General features: G+C 42.1%; 1 protein-coding gene across 1 annotated transcript; it reads right to left on the bottom strand.

Annotated features, from left to right (window-relative positions):
• Positions 1–16537: 16537 nt before the first annotated feature.
• Positions 16538–17332, bottom strand: LOC306913340 (THO complex subunit 4-like; the record flags this gene model as incomplete). Its single annotated transcript, XM_079489932.1, has 1 exon — positions 16538–17332. The coding sequence occupies one exon, from the start codon at positions 17330–17332 to the stop codon at positions 16538–16540; it is 795 nt and encodes a 264-aa protein (XP_079346058.1).
• Positions 17333–22594: the final 5262 nt, after the last annotated feature.

Here is a 22594-nt window from a genome sequence, read left to right as displayed (position 1 = left end):
AACTTGCTACAAAAACACTGAATGATTTTTGCTTGTTAGCTCGATAGGTAGAGCTCTTGCCTTTGCAACACAAGGTCATGGGTTCAAATCTGGGCACCGCCAACTCTGTGTATGAGTCTTCATACAGCGATTTGTTTCTAGTTGTTTATAAGATTTTCTTAATTTCCTGAAACATGTATATTTTTTAATTTTCTGAGTTTTGGAGTTAGGTGGTTTCCTCTCGACAGCAGAGATATGTTAATTCTACTCGCATTACCTGAATAGATATAGTTCCTCCTCTACTGACAGTAGAGTAGAATTACCATTAGACAAGGACCACAATGACAATAAGTACCACAATGACAATAAGACCATTAGACAAGGACCACAATGACAATAAGGACCACAATGACAATAAGGACCACAATGACAATAAGACCATTAGACAAGGACCACAACGACAATAAGGACCACAATGACAATAAGGACCACAATGACAATAAGGACCACAATGACAATAAGTCCAAAGACTGTATTGTGTATTTATCCTTGACGCTTCATATAGATGAACATGATGTAACTCAATCAAATCAAATCAAATCAAATCAAATCAAATCAAATCAAAGGCTAATCAGTGAATAGAACCTGCAAGGAAAAAAAAACATGTATTTTCAGAAATCCGTCAGGAAAGCATGAAGAGCTGGAACGGCACATCTCTGTATATTATGCTACATATAATAGATGGTGTGTCTGTTTGTGTGTGTGGGTGAACCTGTGTGTTGTTGTGTGTGGGTGGGTGTGTGTGTGTGTGTGTGTGTGTGAGTGTGTGTGTGTTTGCGCATGCGTGCGTGCGTGCGTGCGTGCGTGCGTGCGTGCGTGCGTGCACATGTGTGGGGCTGTGGATAGAAGCGAACCTACAGTATACAGTTTTCTGCAGGAAAGCTGTCATAAACAACGTTCTCCGGTAGCGTCAGTGGAAAGCAGTGAGCGTGAGAGGAGATCTGTATAGAGGAGAAGTCTGTATAGCAGTATGAACAAAAAAACATTGCAGATCTACAAGCTCATATAGCGTGTGACTTTGTGCCAATTTGAGCTTGTATGATCTGCTAATTTTTAACAGCCAACCCAATGTGCCACACTGTATGTGAAATCTAAAATGACACATATAGGGTTGATTCACAGAACATTCATTGAATCAGCTGGCGTTGTATCTCTCCTCCTCAGCCACAACACTATTGAAGACGTGCTTTAACCTTTGAGTATATATGAATAGAGACTGCACCCGGAGGAAACCCTGAGGAGAAATGGACATAGTGGCCGAATTTGGTATTGCAGCGTGGGCCCAAACACATGAACGCGCTGGTCCGTTGACTATCATTGTGCACGTTCACGATGACACGTGAACGCTGTTTCATACGTGAACGCACGTGAACGCGTGCAATGATAGTCAACGGCAGCGCGTTCATGTGTTTGGGGCAAATCCATCCCAGAATGCACTCTGTTCCTACCCAGAAGGAGGAGTGAAATCGCCTCATGCGCTTTTGAGCAACTTAATGCAAGTGGATGGAGGAGAACTCGGGTGCCGTCTCTATTAATATATACTCTAAGGCTTTAACCCATTTAGACCGGAGGACGATTCTACAAATGTCTTCTGAATCCTGACAGTTTTCTGAAAAACCCATGTTTTTATGTCAGTGGTTCTCAAACTATTTCATGTCAAGGACCCCCAGAATTATATGAATTGTGGACTGTTAGCATGTCGGTGCAAAGATATGTTCCCCGCCACGACACAACGGATTATGAATTGGCTTTCAGCAGCGCTGCATAAACAGAACATCGTTCTTTAGTATTCAGAATGCCGTGCTTTATTATTACCGTCTCGGCTACATGCGTTTGATCAAAACACACGTTTAACAGCATGCATGGGGGGGGGGTGTTTGTGAGAAAAGTAATCAGTTCCTCCCCCGGGGGGGGGAGAGGCGAGGGAAGGGAACGCATACTGTGATTATTGAGGCCCATGAGCGACGTCTTTGATGACTACATTTGTATGTGTCTGTGTGGAATTTAATGCACATAGAAACAAATAATAATATATATATATATATATATATATATATATATATATATATATATATATAAACAATTGTATATTGATGTTCCTCCCGGGGAAGGGCTGTCCGCACCGAGACATGGCCATCACCATTGATAATGCTGTGGTGACCTCAACTCGGACTGCGAAGAATCTGGGTGTGACCCTGGACGATCAACTGACGTTCTCGGCAAACATCGCATCAGTGACAAGGTCCTGCAGATTCCTCCTCTACAACATCAGGAGGATTCGCCCCTTCCTCACGGAGAAGGCAGCCCAGGTGTTCATCCAGGCTCTCGTCATCTCCCGCCTGGACTACTGCAACTCCCTCCTTGCTGGTGCTCCGGCATCTGCCATCAGACCTCTGGAGCTTGTTCAGAAAGCTGCGGCTCGTCTGGTGTTCAACCGCCCCAAGTTCTCCCACACAACCATCCTTCTCCGTTCTCTACACTGGCTCCCCGTAGCGGCTCGCATCCAGTTCAAAACCCTGGTGTTAGCCTATAGGGCAGTGAAAGGAACAGCTCCTTCCTACCTCCGGGCTATGGTCGATGCCTACACCCCTGCCCGACCACTTCGGTCTGCCACCTCGGGGCGACTGATTGCCTCGTCACTCAAGGGTCCTTCTGGTCGATCCACACGGTCACGACTCTTTTCTGTTCTGGCCCCACAGTGGTGGAATGAACTTCCCACTGATGTTAGGACAGCAGAGTCACTGCCCATATTTCGCCGCAGGTTGAAAACCCACCTCTTCAGGAAACACTACCCTTCCTCTCTGCCTGACCTACTTGTTGTTAACTAGTTGTACGAACGCTTGTTTTCTATTGTTGTATTGTTTATTGGATCTTGTTTAGTCGATACACTTAATTGTTTTAGCTCATGCTCATTTGATTTAGCTATTTTGTCTCATCTGTTTAAGGAAATAGGTAGCTGATATATTGCACTTTTACCTTAGCGCTAGGTATACTCTTGGTTGCTTGTTTTTGCAGAAAATGCACTAAAGACTTCTGGTGATTAGTAGTTTTTGTTCCCTACCTATGTTGAATACACTTATTGTAAGTCGCTTTGGATAAAAGCGTCTGCTAAATGACTGTAATGTAATGTAATGTATATTCAGTATATGCAAGCATTATATCCTTATATAGTTGCTGTCGGGAGGAAACCACCTAACTCCATTTGTGAGGTTTTGGAGTTTGTGACATAAATCAGTGTGATGGAACACCCTTTACAATATTGAACCATTGAAAAGTAGTAAAAAGTGTTTTTGGACTAAACCTCTTAACTCCATTGGACCCTCAAACTGTCTTCTAAAGCAGCACACTCCACTCTCCCCCCTCTCATACAAGTCATTGACAATATTATAAAGTCAAAAATATAAGATTTTCTTAATTTCCTGAAACACGTATATTTTTTCATTTTAGTTTTGGAGTTAGGTGGTTTCCTCTCGACAGCAGAGATATGTTAATTCTACTCGGATTACCTGAATAGATATAGTTCCTCCTCTACTGACAGTAGAGTAGAATTACCATTAGACAAGGACCACAATGACAATAAGGACCACAATGACAATAAGGACCACAATGACAATAAGGACCACAATGACAATAAGGACCACAATGACAATAAGTCGAAAGACTGTATTGTATTTATCCTTGACGCTTCATATAGATGAACATGATCAAAACAAATCAAATCAAAGGCTAATCAGTGAATAAAACCTGTAAGAAACAAAAAAACATGCATTTTCAGAAATACGTCCGGAAAGCGTGAAGAGCTGGAACGGCACATCTCTGTATATTATGCTACGTATAATAGATAGTGTGTGTGTTTGTGTGCGTGGGTGAACCTGTGTGTTGTTGGGTGTGTGGGCGAGCGAGCGTGCGTGCGTGCGTGCGTGCGTGCGTGCGTGCGTGCATGCGTGCGTGCACATTGCATGTGTGGGGCTGTGGATAGAAGCGAACCTACAGTATACAGTTTGCTGCAGGAAAGCTGTCATAAACAACGTTCTCCGGTATAGCGTCAGTGGAAAGCAGTGAGCGTGAGAGGAGATCTACAAACTCATAGCGCGGCACTCACACTATGAGCTTGTAGATCAGCTATTTTCCAACAACTAAAGCATACCTAATAGCAGACCTACAAGTTCATAGCGCGGCACTCTGTGCTGCGCTATGAGCTTGTAGATCTGCTATTTTTCAACAGCTAAAGCATAACATAATGCTTTAAAACACCAAAAGGGGTTCCCGCCCAGAATGGGTTAATGCTCCGTCCATCATAATCTCTCTGACTACAACTCCCAGACTCCCTGACCGAACGTAATGGGCTCAGTTCTGAGAGAAAGCTCTGACCTGCAGGCCTCCAATATCCCAAAGTCCCTCAACGGGTTGGTACTGTAAATACAGTGGAACGTCTCTGGTACGGAGCCTATACAGTATGTTCAGGCCGGGCGCCAGTGGTGGAATAAGTATCCATCCATCTTCAACCGCTTATCCGTAGTCGGGTCGCGGGGGCAACAGCTCCACCAGAGAGCTCCAGACTTCCCTCTCCAGAGCAACATTAGTGACTTCCTCCTGGGGGGATTCCGAGACGTTCCAAGGCCAGTGAGTCGATGTATTTCCTCCAACTGCGCCTTGGTCTGCCCCGGGGGTCTCCTCCCAGTGGGACGTGCGTCGAGGACCTCCCTATAGGGAGGCGCCCGAGAGGCATCCTAACCAGATGCCCGAACCACCTCAGCTGACTCCTTTACTGCAATGTAGAATTACTCTGTTACAAGTGATATAGTCTGATATAGTCAGATCTACAAGCTCATAGTGCGGCACCGAGTGCCGCGCTATGAGCTTGTAGGTCTGCTATATATATATATATATTTCAAAGCTAACGTTATTAACTCAAAGCCTTGCTTCTTTGGGGTCCCTGGAACAACATATTTTCAGATAGGAGTCAATGGCCAATTACATATATATATTTTTGGGGGTCCTTGACATTAAAATGTTTGAGAACCACCAACATAGAAACATGGATTTTTCTGAAAACCGTCAGGATTTAGATGACATTTGTAGAATGTAGGCCTGTCCCCGACTAAGGATTTGTATTGTCGAAATTAATATGAATAAATTAGCTGTTAGTCGGATCATGGAACGAACGTACTGGTATGCTGTTAGCTTGTTGCTTGTCTCTCTCTCTTTCTCTCTCTCTCTCTCTCTCTTTCTCTCTCTCACGCATGTTAGAGAGAGACGCTTCGTTCACGCTTGAGTCATTAGCCAGATTGAGCACAGCAGGTGAGATTCTGGAGTCTATCAGGCCAGCGCACTGTGCGCAGCTATTTATTCAAGGAAGGCACACACACACACACACACACACACACACACACACACACACACCACATGCACATTGGAGATTGATTAAAAACAGACTAATCGAGGTCAGCCCTAGTAAATGGTAAAATGGTAAATGGTAAATTTATATAGCGCCTTTATCCAAGGCGCTTTACAGAGATTGTGCATTACATTCACCCATTCATACACCGATGGCAGCGGAAACCATGCAAGGCACCAACTAGCACATCAGGAGCAATTAGGGGTTCAGTGTCTTGCTCAAGGACACTTCGACAGTAACTCTGGGGGAGCCCGGGTTCGAACTGGCAACCTTACGGTTACCATCCAGGCACTCTACCCCTGAGCCACCGCCACCCCTAGTAGAATCATCCTCAGGTCTAAATGGGTTAATAATAATACCTGATGATCATGTTTTAGCGTGGAAACAATGACTCCATCTTTAACAGATTGCACAATGGGTACAGTTCAACGAAAGTACAGGTCAATACAAAACCTGCTAAGAGGATGAAACCATATAAAGCACTAAGACTAGTTTACATCAGGGTCCTCCATCTTCAATTCATTTAAAGACATACAAATATACACTTCTATGCAAAAGTAAAACTTGAGTAAACGTACAAAAGTATTGGTATCAAAATGTACTTAAAAGTACCAAAAGTAGAATGTACTCATTATGCTTAGTGTATGTTTTGTAATAATTAAATCGACTCAGACTCAGAGCGATAACCCGCCTATCTCCCAGACTCCCCAGTCAGAGTTCAGAGTTTGAACGAATGCAGGATGTCATTTGTATATCTCTGAGTGGACTTCAATTTTACAGACTCAACTTTTTTTAATATGTTACATTTGTAAAGACACTAAATGCCAGTGTGCCAGTGATCACCCTCACCTGTGCCCGACGTTGGCACGCGTGCCTAAGGTTGCCCAACCCCACACTCTACCTTACACATCTGGAAAATTATGTTTTATTCATTATGTGTATAGCTTTGCAATTATGTTGATATATGTTTTATTTTATCCACTTCTTTTAAGTTTCTCTGAAACATAGTCGCTGCATGTTTGGATCTGAGAAAGGTTTAACCCATTTTGAGCGGGCACCCCTTTTGGTGGTTACATACATTATGTTATAATTTAGCTATTGAAAAATAGCAGATCTACAAGCTCATAGCGCGCCACCGAGTGGCGTGCTATGAACTTGTAGGTCTGCTATTTTTGAAAAATCGTTAAAATGTGCCTCAAATCATTCAGAAAATTGTCATGATTTAGAAAACTTTCTTTTTAATTTCGACGTCAGGCCTAAATGGGTTAAGCATAAAAACCAAAACACAATGTTTGTGATCTCCAACAGCCTTGGCTAATTTGCCATTGTGACATTTTCAAAAGGGACTCTTACTATATTTGCCTAGAAAGTACCATCTGGTAGATAATAACAGCAGACTGTAAGGTTTCCTATTATTCTTAGAATTAAGGTCACACTAGAGGCTGTGAATAATCTCCGTATCTGCTGTGATGTTGAGTTTTATAAAACCACAGGCTGTCCCTAAAACCATGAGCACACTTTCTGCTTACGTAAACGCATACTGTACATGGCTTGCATAATCGGGAGAAGGAAATAACTTTGTGTGAAAAGGGGGGATTTTGGAACAGATTCGCTGCACCTCCCAACTCAATTTCCCAAACACATTTAACATCCTTTCAAAGGTCACTAAAGGTCACTATGCTGTATTTTAATGAGATGCAGAGGCTGGTCCTTCATCATTTCTCCTGACCTTTTAGTAGAGCTTTGAATACACTGCGCAAAACGCATGGAATACGGATGTGTATATTAACCCATTTTGGGTGATAACCCCTTTTGGTGTTAGCATTATGTTATGCTTTAGCTATTGAAAAATAGCAGATCTACAAGCTCATAGCGTGCCACCGAGGGGCAGGTCTGCTATTTTTGAAAAATCGAAGAACGACTGACATAGAAACATAGCTTTTTCAGAAAACTGTCAGGATGTAGAAGACCTTTTTAGAATCTGATCTCAGGTCAAAATGGGTTAAAGGAAACTCCCGGTAAACTTTCCAACAAACTCTGGTAAATTCCCGAATTGTACCATCACACCTGTATATTACCGTATATTACTGTATATGCCTGCTAAACCAGAGATTTTCCCGACTTGGGAATGATGCAAGTTGGGAACCTACGTAGTATGCAATACCCGTTGTCAGAGCACCCGTTTTAACCACCGGTCTGTGTCCCTTGTCTGTCTTTCTGTGACTGTGAAACTGACTGTGAAAAGTGGACTGGTTAAAGGAAACTCCCGTTAAACTTTCCAACAAACTCCGGTAAACTCCCGAATTGTACCAACACACCTGTATATTACCGTATATTACTGTATACTGTATGCCTGCTAAACCAGAGATTTTCCCTACTTGGGAACGATGCAAGTTGGGAACCTAGTATGCAATACCCGTTGTCATAGCACAGGTTTTAATCACCTGTCTGTGTCCCTTGTGTCTTTCTGTGACTGGGAAACCGACTGTGAAAAGTGGACTGGTTAAGTAGTGGACTGATTAAGTAATCTAATGGCAGGTGTGGGGGCTGCCATGGCAATCAAGCCTGACCTAGGCTCATTAGGTCTCATTAGGTGAGACCATAGGTCATAATGGCTCATTAGGTCCACTGGCAGAGCCTGAGCAGAGATTTTTGTGGCGGTTCAAACTTCTTTTGTGCAGTGGTAAAGACAACAGAAATCACAGTACACACAAACACAGTTACTAAATAAAAGATCATAAAAACAACTTTTAAGAGAGACTACTTAAAAGTATATATATAAAAAAATGAACAATCCATGTAAAGGTGTATGCATGTGCGTGTGGATGGCTGAATGTAATGCACCATTTACCATTTACCGAATGTGGTGGTGGTGTGGAACGCGTGTGTCAAATTAGAAGTGGGTGGTGGGAACACACACGCAGAGACATGCGGTGCATGTCCATCATATTGATGGACGTGGTGCTCAGCTCGACCACTACACAGTATTATCATATACTGTATGCATTATTATATATTACAGAATATTGTTGGATCAGCTCCACTATACATTACATCAGATCCTTGTGAGCCGGGGCTTCTTGGAAGTTGTGCAATATTTAAGATGTGCACCTGGCCTTCATACACTGCAGTTTGTTACAGTGCACGCACTGTGCATGTACAGTGCATGTACAGTGCACGCACAGTGCATATTGTTCAAAACACACTGGCAATGTTTTAGACAAAATATATTAACCCCTGAACTAAATTCCTTGTTATTCATGTCCTCACTGTATTGCATTACTGCTTATTATTGTAATGTTTTATGCCTCGCTTTTCTTTCTTTCCCCCCCCCCTCCATTGCTCTGTAAAGCACTTTGAGCTGCATTTCATGTAACGAGAGGTGCTATACAAATGAAGTTTTATTATTATTATTATTATTATTATTATTATTATTATTATTATTATTATTATTATTATTATTATTATTATTATTATTATTATTATTATTATTATTATTATTATTATTAAAACTCATTGACTGCCAGCAATGTTGCAGTCTGTAGTCACTTCCCAGCCGAGGTCTTTTCAGCCATAATATCTTGTTTTGAAGACCAACAACCGATTGGCCTAGAACTAATATCGGCTATAGGCTAGATATGATATGATATGATATGATATGATATGATACAGTACGTTATTGTCAGTTCGCACTGAAATGTGTCTTGCGGCCCAGCGGCCTTGCCTATGCAACACATATACACACATTTGACATAACACAAAAACTGAAATAAAAATACAGTAGCATACATGGAGACATAAGGGCACAGAGCAATGTCCACAGCTCAGTCTAGTCCTGGACAAAAACCTGATTAACCCATTTAGGCCTGACCTCAAAATTAAAAAAACATCTTCTAAATCCTCCAGTTTTCTGAAATAAATATTTTCACAAATTTTCAAAAATAGCAGACCTAAAAGCTCGTAGCGCGGCACTCGGTGGCGCGCTATGAGCTTGTAGATCTGCTATTTTTCAATAGCTAAATTATAACATGTTTAAAACACCAAAAGGGGTTCCCGCCCCAAAATGGGTTAAGCCTCAAAGTCGACTGATGGACAACATACTTCTTCAGTCTGACCTTATTGTATGCTGGAACACCATATCTCCTTCCTGAAGGCAGCAACCTATACTCTCCATACAAGACATGGCTAGTATTAGAGGTGATATTCCTTGCTGACCATAGGATAGGCTGTTATCATACGTGGATGTGTAGAGTCTCTGAAGTGGTTGTCCAACAATCTTTGAACAAATGTTTAGTTGTTGCAGCATTTGTGACTTTGAGGCTACAGACAAACATCCACACCAGGTGGTAATACAGTACTGAAGAACACTCATAATAACAGAAGTGAAAAACAAAAGAAGAATCCGTCTACTAGCATCAAAGGATCTCAAACGGCGAAGGAAATAGATTATCTTTGATGTTTGATGTCACCAGAAACGTATACATTTTGTAACTGCGGCCAGCGACACTTACATGAGCCGTGAACATCGCCGTTTTTTTGAGGAAAAAAAGGGGTTTTAAATTTTCAGTTAAAGACCTCCACAATTATACGTATTTGGCTGCGGACCCCTGTTTCAAAATCATTTGTTCCAGAAATCCCCCAGAAGCAAAGATTTGAGTTAAAATGTGACATCCTATGAGCTTGCAAATATGCTATTTTTGTGAAACATCGTGACAGACAAACGAGACAAACGAAACAGCCATTTCAATGATCCATGATGAAAAATGATTTAATGATGTAATTCTGCTCCATGAAAACCCTTGTCCTCAGTACTATATATATATATATAGTATTATAATAGGTGGGACACTGTATATTTTAATTGTTAAGGCATTTGAAACGCCTCCAATCTGGTCTATAAGAAGAGCCGTTTCTCATTCTCAGCGGTGGAGAGATGCTGTTGTTTCAGACTCTCACTGGAGGGAATTCTATAGTCTGCAGGTTTTTTTTTAACAATGTGCCATCTGTCAAGTTGTAAACACTTCTTCTAGTGCTTAAACCATTCTCGGCGGGAACCCCTTTCGGTGTTTTAGGCATTATGTTATACTTTAGCTATTGGAAAAATAGCAGATCTACAAGCTCGTAGCGCGGCACAGAGTGCTTGTAGGTCTGCTATTTTTGAAAAATCGTGAAAATGTGGCGCAAATCTTTGAATATATATTCTTTCACAGCGAACGTTTTTAACTAAAATCTTTGGGGTCACTGGAACAATATATTTTCAGATGGGCGTCGGTGGCCAATTACAGATAATGTTTGGGGTCCTTGACATGAAATATTGAGCACCACTGATATAGAAACATTTCAGAAAACTGTCTGGATTTAGAAGACTTATTTTTATTTATTTCGACGTCGGGTCTAAATGGTTTAAGTAACAGCAAGCAGAGGAAAAACGGACGAGAAACCGAAGCTTGTTGTTGTCGAGGAACAGCAGACGAGATGAAGTCTGATTTAATTGCGTTGCTTGCCTCTCGCTGCTTGTAGAAGCTTTATTATTGTGTGTCAGTCAGCCTATCAATCTTTACCGAGGCACAGACGTGTGATTGAAAGGTGAAAATTAAGAATATGACGTTACCCCCAATCAACACAATCAACAACTGCTGTGCGCTGTTTTTCTTTGAACTTTTTGAGAGTTGTCATTTCACTCAAGTACGATTTTTTTCCCACACATTTTGTTTGTTGGAAAACGCAGGCTCAGAGGTATTTTTGTTGTAGTAGATAACAGGCAGCACAATTTGAAATGTGCACCCTATGGCCAGAAAAAGAATGAAGTCTGTGTGTTTGACTATAGGGTTTGACTATTGCTGAATTCCTACAATGACCATAATGCTTTGGTGCACTGCCCTTCCTTGTGGAGATGGGGGAGGCTGCGTGGAGGTGTGACTTGAATTGTAGTCCAGGAAGGAAGTGAGACCACATTTTCATGATACATTTTGGTCATGAACATGGCACGGTGACTAAAATATCTAAAAACACACATTACACACGTGAATATGTTGCTGATGATGACGACGTTGAAACAAGCACTTTATGCCGGCACTTTTATCCTAGCACTTTTTTCTGAAAGCCTGTTTTATTTTTTCTATCTTTGATTCTATACCTGCACTAGATGCACCCAGACCTCTGTCTATGCTATGGTGTCTCATGGCTGTTGTTGTCCTGTATTGTTTGTATTGTTTGTATGTTTTAAACCACTACTCTTGCTGTAAACCTAATTGCCCTTCTGGGACACTATTAAAGACCTTGAACCTTGAAAACCCCAGGGAAAATGGGAAAAAGCAAGACACGCAGCAAAGGTCGTCGGAACCGGGTCTCCAACACAGACGGCTGTGCCAGGAAGAGTTATTCTGTGTGCATAGAGCCTAGGAAAGGAAGTAATAATAATAATAATAAAGCTTTATTTGTATATCACCTTCTAAGAACAAGTCACAAAGTGCTTAACAGAACAAATAAAGACATAGCATAGAGGCACACAATACAATAAAATACATTTGTCAATAATGCACAAGATCACGCAACAACAGAAGATACTAATAAGAAATCACAAATCACATAAGGGGTTAAACGCAGCTTTGTAAAAATGAGTCTTTATAGGAGTGATTTAACCCATTCAGGCCTGACGTCAACATTTAAAAAAATGTCTTCTATATGTCAGTGGTGCTCAATATTTCATCTCAAGGACCCCCATAATTATCTGTATTTGGCCGCCGACCCCCATCTGAAAATATGTTGTTGCAGGGACCTCCCCAGAAGCAAAGATTTGAGTTAAAAACTTGCTCTGTAACAATATATATTCAAAGCTATTTCACAGGTCAGGAGGAGAGGTGATCTGATCGGGGAATAACTGTTTTTGCCACATCTAAGTCAAATTAAGCTCTAATCAAGCTCCGAATATCGCATTTTGAGCATATTATGATCCATAATGCACATAAAGACCGCGCGTGTGTATTTTGGCCGTTTTTACGTAAACGTCACGGTCCGTTAGCATAAAAATGCTAATCATGCTAATTATTTTTTTTTTTACCGCTGGATTATGGGGAATAAAACACATCTCGGGATGCCGGGCATGGCATCCATTGCAACGGTGAATTAATCTCGTTTTTTATCGAGACCGGTGCAGAAACAGTTAAGAGCAACATGCATGGCTGAAGGGACGGGCGAGTGCGTTCACACATGCTATCTCTCTCACAGAATGCTGTTCTATAATGACTACTATCTATTAAAGTAACTCCCCAAGAAGAGGAGAGACACGTTAATGGAACGCTGTTATCATGTCTGGCTGATTTGGAAGTGAACGGAGACGTGATGTCGGCTCCCTTGCCTGTCATTAATCCTTTTAACAACCGCGTCGAATAACAGGAGAACAAAGCCGTGTTCCTCTTGCATGTCTGTTCTTACATAATGTTTTACACAACGTACCGTATGATGCGAGCACGACTCCCGACTACCTTCAGAATTACTGAGCTTTCTTGTCTCGGGAAGTGATTTGGATTATTCTCCACCGTGCGTGCGTGCGTGCGTGCGTGCGTGCGTGCGTGCGTGCGTGCGTGCGTGCGTGTGCATGTGTGCGTGTGTGCGTGTGTGTGTGTGTGTGTGTGTGTGTGTGTGCGTGTGTGTGTCTGCCCCCTCAGAAGTTTCCTTCGCAGACAGCTCCTTCGCAGCTTGTGCTGCCCACGAAACAGACCCCACCTCCCCCTCAACCACAAACAAGCAACACTTAGAATGCCTGGAGAAGTGCAACTTTTATCCTGATCCTATAAGTTGATAATATATGCATGTGTATACTGTTAAACTTGATTAATTACACCGACAGTAATATATTCATGTATACAAATGAAACTTTCTTAATTAACACTGACAGTGTTTATGCGAAGCTGTTTTGTTACTGGTGAAGTATGTATAACTATAGAAATAGAGCAGACATCTCTTCCCATGGAGTCTTAGCCTATAATTAAGCGATAGTACACAAAGTGGTGTTCTTTATCGACATTAATGCACGCCTGCGGTGCTGCAGGAACTCTGCTAGAAGTGCATTAATGATGACAAAGAACACCCTCTAGTGTAATATTGCAATTATACAACAGTTACCCTTAAAGGGGAATTTCTCCCTAAACCTTTTTTTTACAAAAGTAAGTTGATAATTATGTATATGAATATTAAAAAATAAATAAAGATATAGGGGAGGGGGAGCTGGAGCTGGAGCTGAGCCTGCTGCTGGAGGGGTCTAACGCTAGAACTCCTATTCAATCGCGCAATTGTTTTTTGTTTACATCTGTTCTAGATGATGTGACAGCAACACTCCATGCATTGTTGACACTGCACTCTTCCTGGTCTACGTGAGCTGACATTAGACCCCTCTAGGAGCAGCTCCAGCTCCCCTTACAGTGGAGTGACACGCGACAGGCCAACAGCACACACACCAAGGCCCGCCCCCGCTCGATCATGATTGGCGGAAGTCCCCTCTCTATCCTGATTGGATGAAGGCTTTGCCACCTAGCCAAAAACGAAACCTACGTTTTTTTGACCCCAGGGGTTAACTGGGGACAGGGAGGAACTCCTTATATGGTCAGCACACTCTATAGTAGGGAGGATTATCACAACAAAACAAAAAAGAAGTGTTATTTGAATTAAGTGAAATCAGTGAATATACCTTTAAAACTAAACTGATAATCGCAAAAGATAAATAAATCATAATTCTACGACCACAAATGTTCCAAGAAACTCGCTAGCCTAGCAACCCAGTCCGCTGCGCTCGGGGAGAACAGAGCATCTGATTTCTTTGTTTTGATTAGGCGTTCCTTTGCGCTGGATTAAGGCATGGCTAGAAGGCTGTTTCAATTGCTTCCTCGAAACGGCCTATTTGATTAATAACTATTGTATAGCAGTGGTTCTCAACCTGTGAGATGAGGTCCCCAGGGGGGTCCCCAGATGACAGTGGTTCTCAACCTGTGGGTTGGGGGAGCAAATGACCCATTGTCATGTAAACTTGAGAGGTAAACTTTACCCAAGCAATAATAGTCACCCAATTTTTACTTTATTCTAGTTTCTCCTCCCAGAGACAGATCATTGACAAAATCCACATGCTAAAACTTGGCACGTGTTAACTCAATCACTATTTTGATTGATTGAAATATGTATTAACAGTTTGCAGAATTACAGTACATTTCAAGCACAAACTCAATACAAAGACTGTTAACTGTGAGTGGACGACCCAATTAAGCATTACACTTGTTTACAAGAGGGTCCACCATGTTCAATTCATCAAAACATTTAGAGACGTACAAATAGACACTTCTAAATAGTCAAAGAACAGAACAGGAATTCATCATAGAGGTAAAAAGGGAAAAGAGACATATACAGTGAGGGGAGGTGGGGGATTCAGATTTTTATGGGGGCCAGTTTCCGTCCGTAGGTGCCCTTTGAGAGCGGTTTTGAAGGAGTCAAGGGATTTGCATGTCTTAATGACTGTTGGTAGGGCGTTCCACATTTTGGTGGCATAGGAGCGAAAATAATTTAGTCCCTTGTTAGTGCCGAATCTGGGTGCCACACCAAAATATTGTACCAGACTCAGTTATTTTAGCTCCTTTATTGGTGTTAAATTTGTTTGATAAATATATATTGAGATGAATATTAAGAAAGAGAAAATTAGTCCTAAAACCTGAACATCACTGGAAGTGGAAAATACATCTCCCACTACTGTGCACATGTGAGTTAGTCTACAACACAACTGAATTTAAACAACACATTTGACACACAATCATTAAAATGACCCCCCCCCCCAATACTAGAAACATGTTCAACACTCAACCCCCACCTCCACTTTCAGAAGCAAACGCTGATAGACATGCAGATTATATTTACACCAAAGCTCTCCTCTCTACACTTGCTTTGTACAGAAGAGTCTCATTCCAGGACTATGAATAGCTGCTGGTTTTGGTGTGAAGCATCGTGTTGAGTTCCACACAATGGAACAATGCCTCCCTTCCCCCACAGGGTGGAGCTGCATGTGAGTGATTGAGGTGATTTCAATCACACATTCAAATCTAATTATTTCAGTTAGATTATTATTATTACTGATTAGTAAATTAGATCAGATTAGATTAGATCAGCACCCCCACCACCTCAGAACATTGTGGTACTGCAGCTAAAACTGCTTTCAAAGTCCAGAAAGAAATGACAAGGACTGGTTATATCAGAGTGGTGATTGAGGCTCAAACCATTAGAAATAACTTTGAGGGACATAGACAATATGATATTAAATATTAAAGCAGTTTTAAAATGCATGTTATTTGCGCTTTAAGTTGACTTTAATTTTAATTAGAGGGCAATTATAACATTTTAAGACATATCAGTATTTCTTAAAGGGGCATTCCACTCATTTTCAACATTTTACTATGTCATTAATGTACCTTAGAGCTGTTATGTGGAAATAATAAAAAAGTTCCCCCATTCTGTGTTTCCTAGAACTAGAGGTCTGAAAAAAAATCATTAACATGGTGAAACACATCTTGATGACATCATCAAGATTTTTTTCATAATTACAGTTCTAGGAAACACAAAATGGGGGGGGCCTTTTTTATTATTTCCACACAACAGCTCTAAGGTATATTAATGACATAGTAAAATGTTGAAAATGGGTGGTTTTCCCCTTTAAATAAATTAGATCAGTAAGACCAGATCCCAAAGCCTACTGATATGGTAATGAATACAATTCACCAATGTTTCTACATAACTGGCTAAAAGCGTCATTGTAGCGGGTTATTGTGGATATGTTGAATATATAGCCTCTGAATATACACAATGCAACAGGTTGGCTGTTCAATGCAGCACTATGATATAATACATGTAAAGAGATTGTATTAGACCTAACCACTGTCAGTCCATGAATCATATAGCTCATATGCAAACTTTAAGCACATGTTGCCTACTTGAATGGAATAAACTCTTTAAAGTGAATGTAGGCGGCTCTTAAAAGAGCCTTTGGGTTGTTGGTAGATCAAGTCATCCTCTGATGGCGGTCATGGTCTTTATCTTGGCGTGCTCGGTGTAGGTGACGGCGGATAGCTAGATGCTAGATGCATTGTATGCATCTAGCTGGGCATCAAGCTCCTCTGCAGAAAGCGGCTTTTTGTTGGCACCACCAGCACCACGTCCGCCTCTCCCCCGGCCTCTGGCACCGCCTGCGCCGCGGCCTCCACGTCCCCTCTGCATGCCCCCAAAGCCCCCAACACGCCTATTCACGCCTCCACCTCTTTTCAGACCCTGCATGGGAGGCCGTCGCTGCAGGTTATCAATCTGTGAGGTGACAAGCTGTATGTTCATGGGGCGCCCATCGAGTGGCACGCCGTTGTACCGTTTCATGGCCTTCAGGGCATCTGCCCTCCTTTCAAAGTGGACATCTGCAGTCCCCAAACACATCCCAGAGCGGTCATAATGGACAGCAACCTTCTTCAGTGTACCAAACTCTGCAAAAAGTTCCTGGATATCTGCATCAGAGACACTGAAGTCCAGGTTTGAGATAAGGAGCTTCCCTCCAGTTTCCACGCCAGCTCCTCCACCACCAGCATTGTTGAACATGTCATGCTGCCGCTTGTCCAGAAGCTGTTTAGGCCTGCTGTACGGCGTAGGTCTGACTTGACCTCGGTTGAGGTTACCTCGGCTCCTCATGGGGCCGGAGCCGCCGCCGCCCCGGCCGACAAATCCTCCCCCGGTGGCTCCTCCAAGACGACCGACACCGCCGCCAGCTCCGCGGCCGCCGCCACGGCCACCACCACGGCCTCTGCCTCCGCGGCCTCCTGCTCTCTGCGACCTGTTCTGTTTGATAATGTCGTCTAAGGACATATCCATTTTATCGGCCATTATGCCCGAGCCTAATAACGCTAAACTTAAGACTGAAATAGAAAATGGTAGCACAACCTAGACTCTAACTTGTCTCTACCTCGCTTCAGTTGAAGATACTAAAGTGAATGAATAATGAGCTCAGATCGTCCTCTTTTTAAGTGTGCTCTGGGCGGTGCCAAACCTGATACCCCCTCCCCCATTCACACAATAGAGCGTCACAGTCCCGCCCCCTTTCATGACGACGCCTGGCCCAGGAAATGAATCACAATGTATTTTTCCCATATACATTTCAAAAAGTATTTATCTAAAGACCTTTTAAGCGTTGTACGAAGCCAACTCGAGTCGTGACAAATCATGACAACGCACACAATATTTTGGACCAAACAAATAATTACTTAGAAGAAAAACAACAAAAAAAGTGTTGTACTTTCTAAAATGTCTAAACACTGAGGCCTTTACAGTGTCGATCGGGGCGTCCTCGTGTATATCAAACCAACTTACTGCTTCCTAAGGAACCCCTTTAGGTGTTAGCATTATGTTATGCTTAAGCTATTGAAAAATAGCAGATCTACAAGCTCATAGCGCGCCACCGAGTGGCGCGCTACGAGCTTGTAGGTCTGCTATTTTTTTTAAATCGAAGAACGACTGACAGAAACATAGCTTTTTCAGAAAACTGTCAGGATGTAGAAGACATTTTTAGAATCAGACGCTGTCTGGTGAGACCATGGGGGCAAGACGAGCAGTGTCGGTAGGCCAATCAGAGGTGTTACCATGTCTATGCTCGGGTGTAGAATAGATAAACACAGGTCTATCTTAGAGTAATGTCAACTCCATAGACACATACAAAACTTTAAAGTCCCTGTAAAGGAGGTTCAAAGATCTGTTTCTAAACACATTCTACTATGTGGGACTTGGGCAGGGCTGAAATCATATGACTCGATGACACACTGGAGACATTTCCAGCATGTCGCATGCACGCGCACGCGGACACGCACGCGCGCACACACACACACACACACACACACACACACACACACACACACACACACACACACACACACACACACACACACACACACACACACACACACACACACACACACACACACAGCAACTTTGGGTACTCAGAAAAGCTATATGAATTCTAGGTATTATTATTATTAGAGAGACAGAGAGAGACAGAGACACAGACACAACGAGACAGAAAGACGCATCGATAGATAGACAGACAGACAGACAGACAGACAGACAGACAGACAGACAGACAGACAGACAGACAGACAGATAGATCCCGCGCACGCACGTGCGCCTACATGCACAGGACAGCTGATAGCCTAGTAGTGTATGAGAGTGTAGACACAGCTAAACCTGTTATGCGAAGCAGCCAATTGATTTGGGTACTTGACACGTCGTGAATCTAGTGGGGCGCACTCACCGCCAGTAAACCTGTTATAATGCAAATACCCCTGGATTTGGACATAGGCTACTTGGTGCGTCTTCTCTTCAATCTAGGGGGGGCGCATTCTCCCTCAGAGGAGACTACACCGCTCTGGTTTATATTTTAAGTTTAAGTAACATGAATCGTAACATTTTCTGACAATTAGAAGATAAGATTATAGTCTACCTGTTTAGGGTCTACATGTTTGTGTTATGGTCAGGGAGGTTGTGTGTGTGTGTGTGTGTGTGTGTGTGTGTGTGTGTGTGTGTGTGTGTGTGTGTGTGTGTGTGTGTGTGTGTGTGTGTGTGTGTGTGTGTGTGTGTGTGTGTGTGTGTGTGTGTGTGTGTGTGTGTGTGTGTGTGTGTGTGTGCGGGGGGGTACACACACATACACATGGGGGTTCCCCCATCACGGTATCTGAGGAAAACAATCATCCTCTGAGTGTGAAACCCAACCAGTGACACAGCACAAATTAACATGACAACCCTATTGCATATCAATGAGGTGCGTCACCACCAGCTGTTAAAAGGGTACTTCACTTTTAAAGTCGCTTGATTGAGTCAACATTTAGAATCTAAATGTTGACTCAATCAAGATAGTTGATGTTTGTTCGATCAGACGCACGCCCTCCTATATGAGGCCCATTCATATTCAAACTCCACTGACTTCAACCACACCAGACTCATTGAAAGCACACAACTCTGATTCTTGTGACTTATAATTGTCCTTCCGAGTATTCTATGACCACTCGCTAGGCAGCGGTGACTGTTTACACGTCACCATTGTGTATGGCCTCAGCCACGTTCACCTCACTTTTTTTATTTAGATCCTGAAAAGTAACAGTTTTGGACATATGAGATGATCTGCAAGTACCTGGTAATGAAAATAAATCACGACTGTGTGAGCTGAGTGGTGCAAAGTATACTTTTATTGCGATAGTATAACTGTAATGTACTGTACGGTACAGTTTTATTGTTATCAACGGCCCTGTGGCCTTGGTCTTTCCCTAATGGGACTGATCGAGGGTAGCTACTGGGACGTAAGTCAGGACTTGATCACCCCGGCTGGGTCACCTGAATGAGGGGTATGATGTTCGAGAGACCCGAAACCATGATGACCTTGGAATACATCACTGAGGATACGTCCGTCCCAGGTGCATCCATGCAATGTTTTTTTTTTCTCATTTACAGGAGGGTCCACCATGTTCAATTCATCAAAACATTTAGAGACGTACAAATAGACACTTCTATATAGTCAAAGAACAGAACAGGAATTCATCATAGAAAGAAAGAAAGAAAGAAAGAAAGAAAGAAAGAAAGAAAGAAAGAAAGAAAGAAAGAAAGCAAGACTATATAATTCAATAAAATAAAAATATATATAAATGAGATAGTGATAAACCGTAGGATTCTATAGCATCTGTCTACAACATGGTATTTCGTTACATTCCATTTTCACCATTTGTGGTCAAAACAAATAACACACACTCAAACCATCTTCCAAAGGGATGGGAAGTACTACTATCCACACTACAGATTACTTAGTAAAGGAAAAAAGGGTACATTACTTGAATAAAACATACGACTATAAAATATACAAATGTAGATACAAATCTACAAGTATATCTATGAGTATTATACATGAATACATTTAAAGCTGCACATATAAATGTGTCCGTTATGGTTGATCAAGTTGCCTGCCTGATCGAGGTGTCACTGGTGTTAGAGCACATAAGTGGCTGCACGATTGCCAGTGTTTTACCCTCAGTCTTTCTAAGCATGCAAGGATGGACTGGACCAATGGTAACTCATTTCCCTCTGATTAATTAGGTGTAATGTACAGTGAAGAATGACATTCTCACTCTTTCTCTGGCCATAGATGCTGGCCAATAGGAATCAAATCTTTGTATCTCATATACTGTATAGGCCTAAAAAAAAGAAAATATTCACATTTGATGTCATTGAGAAGTATTCATGAGGGGGGCACGGTGGCACAGTCGGTAGTGCTGTCACCACTCACCTCACAGCTAGAAGGTCCTGGGTTCGTCCTGGGTTCGATTCCCTCCTCCACGTCATCATCAGTGCCCATACCAGAGGCGGGGTTGGCGAAAGGGCCTTTCTGTGTGGAGTTTGCATGTGCTCCCCATGTCCCCCCCCAGGTTGGCAGAGGAAGTGTAGCGCCCAGGATTACATTAGATAATTGACACTGAAGTATTCATGAGAGAAGTGCTTTAGAGATTCAAGATTCAAAGGATTTATTTGTCAATCAATCACTCGTACAGGTAAAAATTGTAAATTGTAAAGTAGTGAAATGTTGGCATGGCATGGTCTGCAGACTGTGCTAACAATAACAATAATGATATGGCATATAGTGGGTTAAGTAAAAACCTTTCAACACCATTGGAGAGTAGGGGAGAATAATTTTGGGTCCAGATATTTAGAACATATAATAAAAGGTATACACATACTGGTACATACCAGTAATACACATATACAGTAGTGCAAGTAGTATGTGCAAACTACAATAAGAGATACTTACACATTCATGGCAATGTTTTATCTTTCAGGGGCTGTTGACCAGCTCAGTGGCCTTGTGGTTAGAGTGTCCGCCCTGATACTGGGAGGTCGGGTTCAATCATACAAAAGACTCTAAAAATGGGACCCAGTGCCTACCTGCTTTACACTCAGCATCAAGGGTTGGATTGGGGGTAAGTCCCTGCGACATACTAGCGTCATGTCCAGGGGGTGTACTTGTACATCAAGCTGCCTCACTGTACAGAAACAGGAGATATGCTCCTGCCCTATGGGCCCCATGGCTCGGCAAGGCTTGAATTGAATTGAATTGAATCGAATCGAATCGAATTGAATTGAATTGAATTGAATTGAATTGAATTGAATTGAATTGAATTGAATTGAATCGAATTGAATTGAATTGAATTGAATTGAATTGAATTGAATTGAATTGAATTGAATTGAATTGAATTGAATTGAATCGAATCGAATCGAATCGAATTGAATTGGTTCCTCTGTCCTCCAGCAGTCTGCCTCCTTCCCCTGCTCCTCCCAGCTGAGGAGCAGAGTCAAGTGAGAGATTCTCCTCTTCATCAGCCAGTTGACTCCACTGGGCCTCTGCTCAAGAGACAAATAAAACAGAAGAAAGAAAGAAAAAACACTAAATCCCCACATACATTGAACTGTTATTATGTAATAATTATTGGACTTTTTAAATCTGCTCTGAAGAAGGCGGTCACCGAAACGCGTTAGCGCTCTCTCGAAAATGCATCTGAGCCAGTATTGCACCTGTCTAGTACTAATAATTAGAAATAGAGATGGGACGATATGAAAATGACATGTTATGATTATTGTGGCAAAAGTAATGTGTGCAACACATTGATATAGAAACTCTACACTGATGATGACGCTCTGACCTGAGATCAGATTCTAAAAATGTCTTCTACATCCTGACAGTTTTCTGAAAAAGCTATGTTTCTATGTCAGTCGTACTTCGCTTTTTCAAAAATAGCAGACCTACAAGCTCGTAGCGCGCCACTTGGTGGCGCGCTACGAGCTTGTAGATCTGCTATTTTTCAATAGCTAAAGTATAACGTAATGCTAACACCAAAAGGGGTTCCCGCCCAAAATGGGTTAACCCATTTAGACCGGAGGACGATTCTACAAATGCCTTCTGAATCCTGACAGTTTTCTGAAAAACCCATGTTTCTGTCAGTGGTTCTCAAACTATTTCATGTCAAGGACCCCCAGAATTATAATAATATAATGATCTCTCTGACCACAACTCCCAGACTCCCTGACCGAACGTAATGGGCTCAGTTCTGAGAGAAAGCT

The sequence above is a fragment of the Electrona antarctica genome (assembly GCF_951216825.1).
Source record: "Electrona antarctica genome assembly, chromosome: 20".
NCBI classification, from domain to species: Eukaryota; Metazoa; Chordata; class Actinopteri; order Myctophiformes; family Myctophidae; genus Electrona; species Electrona antarctica.
The sequence above is the reverse complement of the archived record's forward strand: the minus strand, read 5'-3'. Positions and strand labels throughout refer to the sequence as shown.